This window comes from Falco naumanni, chromosome 6 (genome assembly GCF_017639655.2).
Source record: "Falco naumanni isolate bFalNau1 chromosome 6, bFalNau1.pat, whole genome shotgun sequence".
Lineage (NCBI taxonomy): Eukaryota > Metazoa > Chordata > Aves > Falconiformes > Falconidae > Falco > Falco naumanni.
The window spans coordinates 16175877-16191380 of NC_054059.1; the positions used below are offsets into that span (position 1 = coordinate 16175877).

General features: G+C 39.6%; 1 protein-coding gene across 7 annotated transcripts in view; it reads left to right on the forward strand.

The window, feature by feature from the left end:
• Positions 1-15477, forward strand: part of LOC121089777 — a 67523-nt gene extending 52046 nt beyond the window's left edge. For 2 of the 7 annotated variants that reach the window (XR_005828353.1, XR_005828358.1), the window contains 3 exons: positions 4679-4722; positions 10071-10142; positions 11179-15471. Coding sequence is in view for 2 of the 7 variants with exons in the window: in XM_040597285.1 (XP_040453219.1) it covers positions 10071-10142; positions 11179-11184 (78 nt within the window). In the remaining 5 variants the exon portion in view is untranslated. Of the gene's footprint in view, positions 1-4678; positions 4723-10070; positions 10143-11178 lie in introns of all 7 variants that reach the window. The other 5 variants (XR_005828357.1, XM_040597285.1, XR_005828355.1 and 2 more) reach the window with 4 other exon arrangements.
• The last annotated feature ends 27 nt before the right edge of the window (positions 15478-15504 follow it).

Here is a 15504-nt window from a genome sequence, read left to right on the forward strand (position 1 = left end):
AAGGATTTCAGAAAGTTAACTTAATGCAGTGAATTACAAAAATACCAAGGATAAGGGCCTATCTTTGACTCAGGGGTTTTGTTTGGCATTTCACATAGAAAGAAAGGATCACATCAGAGCTAAGTCAGTCAGAAGGCACTCTTACAAGATGCCATGCACACTCCTGCCAAGGTCAGCAACCTACACAAATTAAGTTGAAAAAAAAAAAAAAAAGCTACAAAACTCTAATCCATGTCAAATGAGCCTAATAAAACAAAGGTTTTGTAAGCTTTTTTTTCCCCCCATAGTCTAATTGAGGATTGATTTGTGTTATAGAATATTTTCCAATGGACAGAAAAAAACACTCTATTGATTTGTTACCACATCTTACTGTTTTTAAATATTTTAGGTGGGTGGCTGTTACTTTGACACCACAGCAGGCCTGTCACTGAGGAGCCAGTCTCTGGCAATTTTCCATCGTGTAATGTGAACCAGAGTTGTTTTTGACCTCTGAAGAAAAAGTAGAGGTTTCCAAAGATTTAGAAAAATATTTTCAGCCATATGGACTTGGTGTACAGCCTGGCCACCAGCTCTGTGCTTTCTTCAGTGGCACAGAAACTCTGGCGTGGAGGGACTCACAGTGGGCAAGTACATCCCCTTGGAGTTTCCCAGTCCTGAGTTCCCGTTGAAGGAATACCTACCTTTGCTCAGAAGCCTGGGAATTAGAGCACCTGCCCAGGAAATTAAAGATCTTGGTCATCACCCTTATTCTGGGAGATGCTGAAACCATAACTTGTCTCAGAGTCTGGGGAGCACCTGGCTGCTGGATAATCTACAGTGTGGATGAAGCTGGATCACTGTGCAGAAAAGACTGCAAAAAGATTCATGGAGCCAGGAAGAGAAAATCTCATGGGGAACGGGGAAATGCCCGTTTCAATACTGTTTGTGCTTTTTATCCCATGTGTCTTAAATGCTGCATGGGCAGATCTCAGACCAGGAACCAGAATGAGCAACAGTGTCTCAGAAAGCTGCAGACACGTGAGCCCTCTTGTTTGCTCTCTCAGGTTAGCGCACACTGTAAGGCACCAAATGTGGACAAAGTAGGCATAGACAAGGGCCTGGGTGTCCCGTCCCAGCCCAGCAGCTGTTACAGCAGTTGCAGGTGAGGGATTCTTAGCAGCATGAGAGGTCACTTCTAGTGCAGGCACATTCAGCCCCCAAACCCAGACTGTAGGTAGGTGGGGTCGATTTCAGCCGCTGTGACTCTAGTCCACTTGAATTTGTCCATGAACTGTCGTATTTCACAAACTATGTGTAATATCGTTGGACTTCATTGAAGCCCATGGGGAAAATATTGTGAAAACAGATGTTAAAAATGTAGTTTATTACAGATGCAGGCCTATTAAATTGAAGGACATTAAGTGGTGAAATAAATTATTAAGAAAAATCAAAATTAACAGACAATTGCAGGCATTCTCTTGGGGAGAAATCTATTTTCTGCTTAGCCACAAGCTCAGCAATGGTGAGATATGATCCATTTAATGCAGTTTGAAATGTAAAAGCACTTGTACTAGGTCATGCGGTACGAACTGTATGCTCTAACACTGCATTCAAAAATAAATATTGCAGTGTTGTACAAGAACCACATACACAACCTTTTCTTCTGTAGGAAAATTCAGCACCCCTTTTTATAAAGAACTGATTTTATCACCTCATAACATTCTTCTAAAGCTAGTCACAGTTAGGATTTTGCAAAAATACTTGTATGTGCCCTCATTAGCAAGCTAAGAGGTGCTCCTCCTTAGCATTCAGAACCAACTCCAACACTTTGGTGAACAGATTAATAATGAAGAGAAAATGGAAGAAAGCAGCTTTCTCTCCTTTAAGAGATTGGTTAGATATGAAGAGATTAATAGTAGTCACTGGGGGATCTGAACAAGAATCTATCTTCAAAAACTTCCCAGGTCATAATGGCATGAAGAAATCAAAGCCAGATTTAAATGAAAATTTTGTAGAGTCCTATGGGCAGCTCCAGGTCCTAAGATCCATGAACCCTCACATTTTAAATCCACATCTGTATCTTTCACAGTGCAGACCCAGGCTGATGTAGCAACCTTCCATTTAATGCAGTCAAACCAGTCTTGGAATCTACATTTTGTCAGGAAAAAATGAGGTTTTTACAATTGTGTGTGCTGAGGTTATTCTGCATATATGGTGATTTTCTGAATCCTCCCTAGTAACTGGAAAGTCCTGTCTGATTTCTTTTACATTTGGCAAAAGGGTAGAGATCTCAAAAATAATTAAGGTCCAAGTTTTATGCAAATAATGAACAGTTAGAGGAGAGGAAGTCTGTTAATTAAAGCCTGCAGCAGAAATTTATACTGCATTAGAATGTGCATGAAAAAGCCTGGAGCCTGAAATGAAAAACTTCATTCGGACAGCACAGTTTGTGAAAAGCAGTGCTTCAAGCGCTCACATCTGGCCAAAGTCAATCAAGTACAAGGCACAGATTTATAGGAAACCAAGCTTTAGTAGCTTCAGTGTTCAGGAAGAGATTTGTTTTACTTAGTAAATAATTTATTCCTTCATTTTTTGCAGTCTGCTGTGCCTCTGATTTTGGCTGGATTTGGGAGCAGAAATGCAGTAACACTGTGAGAAAGGCTAAGGCATTTCTGAGCCAGTCTAAAGCAGAAAGTCTGGGCAGTCATTTGAAAATAAATTTGTTATGAGATTTGCAGCCCAGCTTCTAAATAGAATAGGTTTTGATAATAAGCATCCATTATAATGTGCCTTGTTCCAGTTTTTCTTTGGATCATTTCTAGATGGCTGTCACCTTAGTATAAGATATATTAATTCTAATAGTCTAGTCTAAGATTTTTCTCTTTCCATAACACATCATTTACAAAGACCACCCTTGTTGCTAGGGCTTAAACCACTTTGTTGCTTCTTCACATCTCTGATTGAGAAAAAGATTTTTCCTGATCGCTGCATCAGAATCTCTAACTGTTTGATTATGTGTGAGAATGTCTGCAAGGAAACTGTGCATATGCATTTAGGCTTCATGAAGCAAAATCTATGAAATTATGGGGCTCTTTCCAAATGTTTATGTTCAAGGAAGCCAACGTCACTGAAGCCCAACCACAAGAGTGATCAGTGTACTTTATGAGTGTGTCAGTATGGCAAATGTACAATGGAGTCACAATTTTTTTTCTCCTTTCTCCTCTGTTTTTCTGCAATACATAATAAGTCAAATGTAATGTTTCTAGCATGCAAATGGTAGCCTCAGTAGCTACTCTTTAAGCTTAAGAATATTTGGAGCGGGATTTCCTAAAAGGCTTCATAGAAAAAAAAGGCTCATTGTTTGGAGGCCAATTCCTCTTTTGGTTAAGACTGATCAAAATAGTTTATACAGATTTTCATAAGCTTTTTGCTCACACTGTGTATTATTTGGCTTAGCGATCACAGCTGAAAAGCATGATTTTAATGAAGAAGTTGAATAAGTAGATTAAAGTAAGTTGCAGGGACTGCCTCATTCCAATGGTATAAACAAAGTAAACTAGTTTAATGAAGGCAAGATAGGTTATATTTAGCATGTGTATTATCATTACTGCATTTGCTTACTGCTTTACATTCATAACTAAAGTAGCCAAGATATCACAGATGATAAGAAAGATTATTTTTTAATTACCAGCTGATCTCCTTAATATATATTTACAGTTTTTTCTGATGAAGTAAGGAGAGCTGTTGCTGTGAACTCTAATTCTAATTAGCATCCCCCAAACACACAGGAATTAATAATTTGTTTACAAGCTCCTATAAGGAATGACTGAGCTAATCACTTTGTGTATACCGCTGTGCAAGGACAAATCCACGCTCCTGTGAATGCCTGTGCTAACTACAGATTGATTTTATTGACTCAATTTTTTAGCATTAGGTGAAAGAAATGGTAGGAAAGAGACTGGTACTAGCATCTCAGGTGATGTGTGCAAGAGACATGTAAGTGCAGGGCTGAATGGGTTCCCAGGCTCAGAACTGGGAGGAATTTTGTTCAGGGGTGTAGTGGTCACAGACTGCCGAGGATTTTGGAGGTTTTCTGGTTTTGTTAAAATCATGCAGGTCTATTCCACACAATCACATTCCTGGAAGTGCTGGAGGGAAGATGCTGGTGAACCTGGCTGCTCTTTGTCCCTTCTGCTGTGGCTGGATTCAGGCCTTGGGGACGCTCTTCTCTCTGAACCACCTTTGCTTCTTGGAAATCTCCAGCATGTATAAGTTGGCAAGTGTGAGAGCATTACTATGGGCACATGATTACTGGCAACTTTGATACTAATCAACAATCATATGTACCAACTGAACACCGATGCCATCTTCCTGGAGAAGGAACAGTCAATCTCACCAGGCAATTTATATGTAAAGGAAATCTACTGCTTTTCCTGTAGCCTTTAAAACTTCTCCAGGGTATTTACCTAATGAAGAGTTTAAAAACATTTGACCCCTGACCAAAGGTCTAGTTGTGTCACTGCTACCACAGCCCCCAATGTTTGAAAGCGAGCAACCGCGAGCTCTCCGAGTCAGAGGTGGAGCAACAGGTCCCAGTACAGTAAGGTCTATTTAGTTGCATCTCATCATTACAACATTTATGCAGAGACAGTGTTGTATTGTGATACATTAACATGTTTTTTTTTAAATGTTTTTCCAGATGAATGACTAATCTCGGAAATCCGTGGGTTGCTTGGGATACAGGTAACCATGGTTACATTTGTTGCCTAGCGACACCTGCCTTATGCTGCTGAGCATGCTCCTTCCTGCTCATGCCACTTCTGTGCAACACAGCCCCATTCAACTGCCACTCCAAACCAACTCCCTTGACACAGAACCAGTTGTTTTGGGCTTACCCTGCAATCCAGGAGATTAGAATTAGATCTGATGTTTTTATCTGAAAAAAGGAAAGAGGCAGGGGGGCAAACTCTGGTCTCTCTTATAGCAACATAAACCTGGTTGTGGCTTAAGGCAGGATCTGACTCAGTGTGTTGATATAAATCCTCTGTTGTGCTGTGAGACACAGGTTTGCACAGAAGTTCACTTGGGGCAGGATTTAAGGGTATTGATTAGTTTCTCAGCCCAGACACAGAACAAGTACTAACAAACAAGGGTTCTGTTCCTTTATTGGGTGAAATGCATCATTACTTCATTTAGAAACAAGTAATGCTCATTTATGTAATTTCAGAAACAGAAAATGCATTTATTTTATAAATAAGATTTTAAAGTATGCTTATAGAAAGGCTACAAGTGTGATTCTCCCAATTATGTCAATTTAATCTGAATTAATTGCAAATTAAGGAGAATAAATGTTACTGGACTTGGTTATGAAGGGTTTCCCAAATGTTGCTATTTTATGCATGTCATGGTTCACCAGCATCCAGTCTTGGTATGCAGAGGTCTGCAGCTGATGTCACAGCCTTGGGTTCTGCATTTCAGAGCATTTTCTCAGAACAATGACTTGCAACCTCTTTTCACCTGAGTACTAGGGATGGTATTTGTGGTCTAGCTGGATTGCTTACACAAACAGGAGGACAAATTACTTATGTAAGTCAGGAACTTTCAGTGCAGTCTCATCTGTCTATCTGTAAATAGGGATGCCCTTGCCTCCCTCCTCGACCTTCCCCTCTGCAACACTCAACAAATCCATTGCCTTGCAGTTGGAACAGGCAAAAGAAAATAGTTTCTATACTTAAAGTCCTGAGTTTGCCCTTCCAAGCAGTGTTCTGCTGAACAAGAACTCCTTTAGGAGCATTCTTTCTGGGGTATCGATCTGTTTTTTACCTCTGGCATGTACAGGCGTGCAGTCCGGTTAATATGCTTTTGCAATAAATTCTTGAAAGCACCATTGTTAGTTATCCTTTGGTTAATTCTTGCTCATTACTTCCTTGAGGTTAATGCCACAGGTGATGTCTCTTACACTAAATCTTCTGGAGTAATAAATACAGTCATCTGTAGTGCTACATTATTAATCTGGTTCCTGGTTTGGGCTAGATCAGCTCAGACTCCTCCCAGCAGTTCTTGGGCACTACTTGGGAGTTAGTACAGGGTAGAGGTTACTCTCTCTAGGAAGTTTGGAGGTAGTTACCACGCTTTGGAGAAAGAGTGGTCAGTAGTGCAGACATGGGACATTTTGGTCTAGACAGTTTCAGACAGAGAGGGAAGTTCTGGGCGTGTTTGATCTTCTGTAGTGTACTTAAACTGGTTTACTCCAGTAAGTGGTTGACTTGGCACCTCTTGAGCAAGTTCAGGCTGATCACTTTTTGCAGAAATACAGACAAGTATGGGACTCTCATTCTGCTATGTTCCCTGAGATCCATTCAGAAAATCAGAAACCTGCAAAACCTGCTGGCAGTTAGGGTGCAGATGTTGGTGGTTAGCATGCAGATGTTCTTCCACCAATATCTGTCATAATGAACAATAATGTTTCAGGGTGCTTTCCTATTTCTGTGGGCATGCCAGACTAGAAAGGACCACCTAGATCCACTGAACGATCTTAATCTGTTTTATCTGTTATTTCTTGTGTTATGATTAGATTCTTAACAGAAGGGGGCTTATAAAGCACATGGCAAAAAAAAAAAGGGGGGGGGGGCGGGTTTTATGATTCAAGACTAGCCAATAAGCTCTACAGTTCAGTAAGTAAGGAAACAGCAATGGCCTTAGCCAAGCAAGGGGCCCATGTTGCCCAGTGTAGTGCTGGTATCATTGTACAGCGAGAAAAGAAGGGACTTCTTGCTTACTTGGAATGTTGTCCAGAATCTTTTAAGAAGTCCATTTCTCCTTTATTTCTGTGCCTTTTTCAGAGCCTATTGAAACTTTCATTGCTTTTCTTCTCCTCTTTATTTTCCATTGCATTTGTATGTCAGGAGTACTCTCAAATTACACCCTTCCTCTGTGTATATCTGTATATCCTATTATCCTATGCTTAGCATTAGAGTTGTGTATTTTTCTTTTTACATGCTGTCCCTTGTAAAGGATTTCTGGTTGAATATAATTTGTTTTTCTGTGTTAATTTAGGATAATAGTTCCCCTTGCCTCATTTGCAGCCCACACACTGATGCAACTTCCCCTTGTTTTGTTCCCAGATAAGTATTGCCATAGTACTTTAATAAAATGATGTAGGACTGTTTACAAAAGAGTGCTTCTGTGGTATCTTACTGCTTTCACAGGAAGCTTAACAGCTTGCAGAACACTAAGTGGCAAATGTTTAGTGCAACATTATGCCAGCTTGAGGACAAACTGTTCCTCTCAGGAATGTTTTCAGGCTTAAATGAGAGGAAAATCCCTCTTGCAGAATGTGAATTCTTGGAGGCGGTGGGGAGTGACTGCCACTTCTTTGCCTTGTCAGCAGCTCCAGTTCTCAAGCACCTTCCAAGGCTTTTTTAGATCAGCTGTAGCATACGCTCAGCAGCAAGGAGTGATAAAGCTGTGGCTGGCTTTTCCAGAAGAGTGAGGATTCCCCTTTTGTGGATGAAGTAGTAAATCTTGAGCTTGTCTCAGACTGCAAACATTAGCTTGTGCCCACAGATGCTGGGAGCTGCTGGGGAGGGAGGCACGAGGCCATGGCAAAGCTATTAATATGAGTAAGCAGAGACTAGCAGCATAGCTGAAAACAACGTGAGACACAACAATTCCAAACTTAAACAGCAATGAGTCAGACTGAAATGTGTGGCACTTCAGCCACAGATGCAAGTCATGCATCAAGTAGGTAAGAGGATATTAATGAATTAATGATTAGTTTGATGAAACAGTGAAAGGAATTGACTTTCATACCATTCTCTCTGTTAATCCTCGTAAGTGGTAAAAAATCATTGCCAAGTGAGCGCTGCCCATCAGCAGTATTCTTCATCTCTGGACCTCAACCTCAGGTTAAAATACTCTGCTGGCTTTCTGTGGCTGTTGGCTCCTGGATTCATTAAAGGGGAACTGCTTGGCATTATCTCTAAGTGGATCCAAAACTTCCAGCGAGGTGGCCGAGCTATACAGTGGGCTGGAGCCTGAAGGTACAAAAGAACACATTGCGTGCTTTCTATTTTATATCCAGTCCTTGGGGCAAGGTGGCAACTGGGTGCTCTAAAGCTGACAGGGTACTCAGCTGATGCTGTGAATTTAACATAGGAAAAGTACAGTGAGCTGCAGCTTTTGGCTGTCACAGTCCCAACAGTGTCAGAAGACTGTAAGGTCTGAATGAATTTCAGCCCTGGATGCCCCAGTCCTGCACCTCAGAAATATGGTCTAATAAGGAGGAAAAGAGAAATAGAATGAAAAGCTCGTCAGATGAAACCAGATCACATCTGATAAAGAAATGTCATTCTTTGTTCTACTAAGGGATGTCTCCAGTAAATCATGGGAAATATAGTCTGGCCAGGAAGCTGCATAGAAGAGAAAGTGGAGTAACAGCTTCTAGATCACAAGGCTCCTGAAGTCATAGTTAGAGTTCAATAGGTAGCAAAGAACACTTTTATATTTGTGATAGAGTGAATTATTGTGTTTCAGTGTTTTTCATTAAAAAGACAATTATTCTGTGGAACATCCAGATTTTGCAGAAGCTTTGTTTGCCATGAAAAGTTGTTTTAACAAAATTCCTCCTTCATACATATGCATAGGCTTCAGTCATGCCTGATCAAGGAGGCAGGAACATTCCTCCTGGGAGGACCCACAGCCCATGCTGGGGTGCTGCTGGTGTGCAGAGGGACCATATTCTGTTCCAGGTGCCTAAGCTGTCTTCAGGTGGAGGCTGAGGGGAGCTGAGGCATTCCCAGGTTTCAGCTGGGTCAGGATATAGGTAGGGTCAGCCTGTGCTTTCAAACCTGCTCACTGGAAAGTGTTCCACAGCTTAAACAGCCAGAAAGCACCCCTTGGTCACTTGGCCATGAATTGATGACTTGATAGGCAAATTACCTTTGCAAACCAGCAACATCATAAGACTTTCTAGCGAAGGTATGCTGGCCAGAGATAGGCTGAGAACATTAATTTACATGACAATAAAAATATTCAGAAACCGACATTTCAGTGCTCCAAAATTTTTACCTTTATGTAGAACTTGATAGGTTGTTTTGGGTTTTTTTTTCCATGATTTTTTTTTTTTTATTCAGAACACATCAGTAATTTTCACTTCTGTGCTTCAAAACTGTCAGGCAAAATTGTTAGGCAGGTGAATTTCAGAGGGTTTATAGTAGTAGTAGGTTTATAGCTTATAGTTTGTAGTAAGTTTATACAGAAAGGATTTTAGTTTTTCAAGCACATAGAAGCATTTTGGGGAGGAAAGAACTAATTAGAAGATCCTGCTTGATACCTCTGGAACTAGACTGCAGACATAGAGTTTGGCAAGCTTTTGAGGGATTATTTGAAAAGTCCAAAAGATACTTTAAATCATGTGGAAATCCTTCTTCAAATGGAAATTGTGCCTTAGTAAAGAAAAAGGAAAGAGCACGGATGGTGAAATATTTGCTTTATATGTAAGAGGATGTACTGAAAAATGTAAAGAAAACATTGCATAATCCATTTTTTCATGTGGATTTCCAGCACCAACGGTTATTTAAAGGTTTGGGGTTTTTTTCAGGTGATTAAACTATACCTGTGTTGAGTGATAGAAAACATCATAATGAGCACATATGATATGGCCTCTACTTCTGCTTGCATCCCTGGCAGCAGTTTATCTGTATTCATAAAAAGACTGGACTTGAAAATTAAGAGCTAGGTTCAAGATCTTCCTTATGAGAAAGTGAAGATTAAAAGGACAGTAGCTTTGATTACAGTACTATGCCTCTGTAAATTAAGTGTCTGAAGTTTCATTAGGTACAAAAGTGTCAAAGACGGAGGCATTTTCATAATGTTATTTTGTTTGCCAAAAACTAAAAATACATTTTTATTACCATAGAACATTAATTTCTAATGATGCTTCTTTCTTTGTGGCAGTTTTGCAATGGCTATGCCAACTTGTGAAACAAAATAAGAACAAGTATGCTAGTATAATAAAATTTATTGGTTTGAGTTTTTTTCTTTAGTATCTTCTACAAGCAGTATCCATATTCCTGTGTCCTGTTCCCTAGATTCACTTATACGTGACATTAAGACTCCAAAGCAGGACCGCACGAATCAACAGTAGTCTGGAAACAGCAAAGGTTAGTAAGTTTTTGTGCTGTGCTGTTTTTTCCTCATTTTTTTAGGAACAGTTGTTACTGTTGGCACTTATCTATCCCCCATGTAAAATTATCATGAACATGTGTGTGAAAATAGTATTTTTCATGACAGTCTACTGCAATGTCGCATATACCTTTATGATGTCAATGGAAAATAATTAATTTATGCTGTAGTATTGTGGTAGATAGTGACTAGTTAGTAGTAACTAACAGGTGTTTTATTGCTCTTCAAAGGTGAAAATCAGCAAATGAATGCAAAAAAGTGGTGGTGTTATGAATAATCCTAAAAAAATAAAAATCCTGTTTTCATGCAAATGTTTATTTTCATAACAATAAAAATGTGAACCATAATTAAAAAAACACCCTTGTAGCTACACCATAAAAAGAGAATGCTTTTCTCAAGAAATGTTTCCACAAAGCAACAGAGATTCTCTGAAAGAGTCATATTCAGTGCATAGCAGTGGATTTGATTCAGATAAGCAAAAACAATTACTAATTGTCATTTCTTGAACAGATTGGTTAGAGGTGCTCTTGTGTGCACTAGGTTCCCTGTCCCATAAACTAGTACAGCAATGAGATAGTATAGGCTATCTGCATCAAGCCACTTCTGATAAAATTCCTGATCTTAGTGGGGGAAAGGCATTGCAGTAGCATGAAGGGCTTTTGGAAAGGAGGACTCCCGTAGGAATCCACAGTAATGTCTTTTAAATGTTGATATTGCAGCTATTTATTAGCTCCAGGCACAGGATGTCTGGTGCAAGCCATAACAAAGTCTCAGGGTTGTACAGTGAAAAATCTGTTTTCCTAAATATTCATAAAAGAATTTAATACAAAAGCCTATCAGCCAAAAGTTTGTACCATAATAAAACTTTTTAAATCTCAAATATTTCCCATGTTCCATGGTAGTGTTGAATCTCCTTGACTGATTAAATAGGTTCACAGGTTAATGAGCTCTAAGAAACCTTTGTTTTTCATCACAATCCTGTAGTATTTGGTTTCTTTTATGTTCTCACTTTAGGCTTAGTTATAAGACTGAAGAAAGAAGTCAAAATGAAGAACATCTGCCTGAAGGCATCCAAACACACACCACAGGCAAACCCAGAAAAACAGGCTGAAGATATGAACAGTCTCGCATAGAAGTAGCCATGACAGATGAGTCACCTCCTTCAATAAATAAAACCTGAGATCAGGACTGTATTATCTATCCATAGATTAAAACAGAACTAATAAACCCCTTCAGAACAACGCAAAAAGCTTTCACGTCTGGACAGTGGTGTGTTGGAAAAGATGCTTTTAAACAGGCATTAAACATAAACAGCAAATAGCAAAGCTTCTTAAACTGCCAAGAAAGAAACCCATAATGTTGTGTTTTCAGTCCTTGGAGCGATTGACTGGCAGGGACAGAAACGCAGTGTTCTTCAGAGGGTTCATCCTGCCCCTGGAACTTCATCTCAACTATAAACAAAGGAGCTGAAACAGGCTAAGCAAACAAAACTAGAAACAATTTCTTCTCTTAAAATTCGTATGCAAGTTAAAGCACATTGAAGAAAGAATTTTGTTTCATTTGTTCTCTGCTCTCCTGCTATTGCCTAGTAACATTTTCAAACAGTACTGGCTACCACTTGGAAGCAGGATTAGTAGGAGGACTGACTTTCTTCCCTCAAAGAAAATGCTGGCTTTTCAGTGAAGAATTGAATGCTGAAGGTCTGAGCCAGACCTCATCAATTTTCAACCTCAAACTTTTATGTTTAAAACTTTTTTTTTTTTCTTTTAATGTGGAATGCTACTTCTGTGCCTTGTGGGAATTGCAGCTCAGGTGCTTGTATCCCATTTTCTTTCATGATTTTTAGTGAAAATGCAACATCCCACATGAAAAATGATTGCATTTTAGTGTTTAGTTAAACCAATTTTATTTTGGAAGCAAACCAACCAAACATCAAAACTTTTCACATGGCAATGTGTGTTGGAGTTCAAGTTTGCGATACATGAAACATGTAGCCTCTGTTAGCCACTTGCAAAGCTGTGGTAAAAGACACTCAAAATTCACCTGACTTGGATGTTATCAGTTCATATAACCTCATACATATAAAACAAACACTGTACCAAAAATATAATTTAGGGTTAAGCTGCACAGAAGCTAGGGATCACTACACCTATAGTTGCCTCCAAAACCTACCATGGGAATCCATTTCTACATTAAATGTAAGAGGCAAAAAGGGGAACAATAGGATGTGATTACATAATTAAAGACTGTATTGAAATGTAATTGCATGAAGGAACAGAATAAAAGTTGCCAGGAAATCATTTATCTGACATTTCCTAACTTCCAGTGTCAGTCTGCATTCCCCGACAGATGGTCACACACCAGCTGTGGTGCCACAGATTTATGGCTAAAATAGTAAATGACAGCAAAAGAACTTGCAACCTAAGTAATATTCTTTTTGCCTATTGGTTTTGAAGTTGATTCCTTAGTCGTTGGCTTGAAAAGGTGACTGCAAACTTTTGTTACATGACGCTGTAAGAACCTCCATCATCAGATTTGAACCTTCAGTTGTTTTTCACATCACTAATGTCAAAGCTTGAAAGAGCTGATATTTGGACAATAGGAGTCTGTTACTCCTTGTGGGAATATCAGTCCATGTGCTAGTGCTCAGATGCCCTCGCGAAGGAGAAAGAGTAACAAACACAGTGATTCCTCTGTGAATTTTTGCTCTGTGTGGGACTTCGTGATTGAGGATGGATAGCTGTGGCCTCCTTTCAAGGCATGGGTGAAGGGATCTTACTCATTTTATCATGTTTTCCATTCCAACCCCTCACTCGGAGTTGGAAGTCCTTGACCTTGCTGTGTGGTTGTGCAAGGAAGCGTGGGGTTGGTCACATGCTGAAGGAGGGCTGTTCACTGGGTGAAGTGAGATCCGCTTCTCATTCTTAGGCACAAAAAACGCTCAAGCCTGTGGGATGTGGCTCAGCTCCCTCTCATCAGAATTCAGTGACAACTCCTACCTTACAATATTTGTGTATTTAGTTATTTTAGTATTGCCAAATAGCAAAGATTTGGTGGAGAAGATGGTGTGATAAGAACTTCTCAGAGGAGATGCAATACTGTTTTGTAAGAGTTGTGGAGCCACAACCAGCCCCATGTGGCAGTATCTTGTTGAAACAATCATATGAAGATTACTGCAATAGCTAAAAAAAAATATAAGGAGAAAAGACCTTGAAAACTACAGTTATTTCTCCTGAATTCTTTCAAAGATGCTGCAGTGCAGCTGTGAAAAGGACTCCTCAACTCTCCATGTGGACACTGAGTCATTCTGATGTCAAATGTCCAAAGCCTGCAGGAAATTGCAGGTTTGTTGTTGCAGAGTCATAGTACATGTACATCTTGCTAACTTCAGCTGGCATACAGGAAGGACTGACATGCATCTCTCACTTCTCTAATGTCTCCTTGTTTCTCACGGGTTGGGAGGACTGTGGTCTGCTTTGGACATATCCTGGAGAATATTACTAGGAATACCCTAAGATTATGTTTATTTCCTGGTTGCTTCCTGAGCTCCTAATTAAAATGGAATGCTAAGTGGAGAATAAATTAATATTACATAGAATGGGTCATTAATAGCCTTTTAAACTTCTCTGGCATTTCTATTAAAAGATCCTTTTCCTTGCTGCAATAATGGAAAGAGAAGAAGCAGGGTTAGAACTCTGTCTGTTATGTGTGGTGCGAGCAGCACCACTTATTATGCACCACTGAAGCCAGCCTCAATTTCCATTACACAATACTGGGTTTAGTTGTTTATACCTTTCTGAAGCACGGAGTTTAAGCCAAAACTTTTCATACCCTGCCTGTGCCCCTGGCTGAATTCCGTAATATTTCAGCCAAATAATTCATCTCCTTCAGTGAATGAACCTAGAAACAAAGCGCCGCTTTGGTCATGTTAATAGTTCGAGGTCTTTTCTGTAAAATTCTGCAGCACCACCCTGCTTTGAAGCAGGGATTTTAAGTTTGGTAGAGAGATGGCTCTCGTCAAAAAGAAGCCTTCCATCATGCCTGCGAAAATCCTTCCAGATTTTTTCAAAGTCTTTGTAACGATGTCAGTTGCAATTCATACAGGTTCAGGAAAATTGCGAGAAAGCTGTGACTTCAGGCTTTTTAGATACCTCCTACAAAACTAAGGATCATTGCAAACTTCATTGTTACTTTAAGCTGTTACTTTACCCTTAGCTGACGAGATGTGTTATGTATGCTTTCCCCAGAGAGCGAATGTTTCAATCAATGACTCTGGGGGAACTCGTAAAAGCCACTTCTAACCTATGCCGGCTTTCTGTACACAGAAGGAGAAGCAACATAGAATAGTGCTCAGCTGAGAAAAGAAAGAATTGCGGAAAAGGAGATTGGTGAGGTGGGGTCTGTGAGGAAGAAAAAGAATAAGACACAGTTGCATAATGGAGCCACGGAGCTTAAGATTTCCTGGAGGCTGACTGTGGAAAGGGTGCAACCCTATGTTTTAGGGTCAGAAATGAGCCTGGGAGAAGAGAACAGGGATGACCAGGTGAAGAGACCAGAACAAACATGCTGGGAACATAGGCTGGGACTAGGAGAATAAGGAAAGAAATAGTGCCTTGAATTTTGGAAGGAGAGACAGATGAGGGAAAGAAAGAGGTTACAGGAAGGAAAGTAGAGCAATTCTTAAAGAAGAAATAGTGGTAAAGTTGTTGTATAATATTTTCTCTGGAGGTTGGAACTCAAGACACTGGAGATTCTCCTTTTTCTCAGTACAAATATCTATGGAAACCTAGAGGGAAAATTTAGGATGTTTATCTGCAGTTACAAAGACTGTTATATCTACATACACACCACAATACTGAATTAAGTCTACATAGAAAACTTTCATTCTAGCTTTATTTAACTTCTGGTTTTCTAATGCTGAAAATTTTAAAACTGTTGTTCTGTATTTTTACAGTGTTTGTGTTTTCTGTGTAGCTCAATAAGATTTTCTTCTATTACCCCAACACTGCAATAAGTATCACAAGGTCAAGAAATGCAATCAGTGTGCTTACATCCCTTGCAAGTAGTTAATTCTTCTTTTATCTTCTTGTCAAGGAGGGATTTGTATATTTTTACTGGTGTATTGTTTTGGCAGGTCTTCCTTCCTCTCTTGTATGTTTACACTGTACACTCATCTTGTATAGTGAAGTTGGCAATGATTCTTAGTTTCTGTGGGATATATCTAACAAAATTACTATTTTTTGGGGGTGGTTTGTTGGGTTTTTTTTATGAATAAAGATTGATGTACACTGCATGAAGTTTAATTGTACTTGTATTGTGTTATTCTGGGGCTTTACCTGG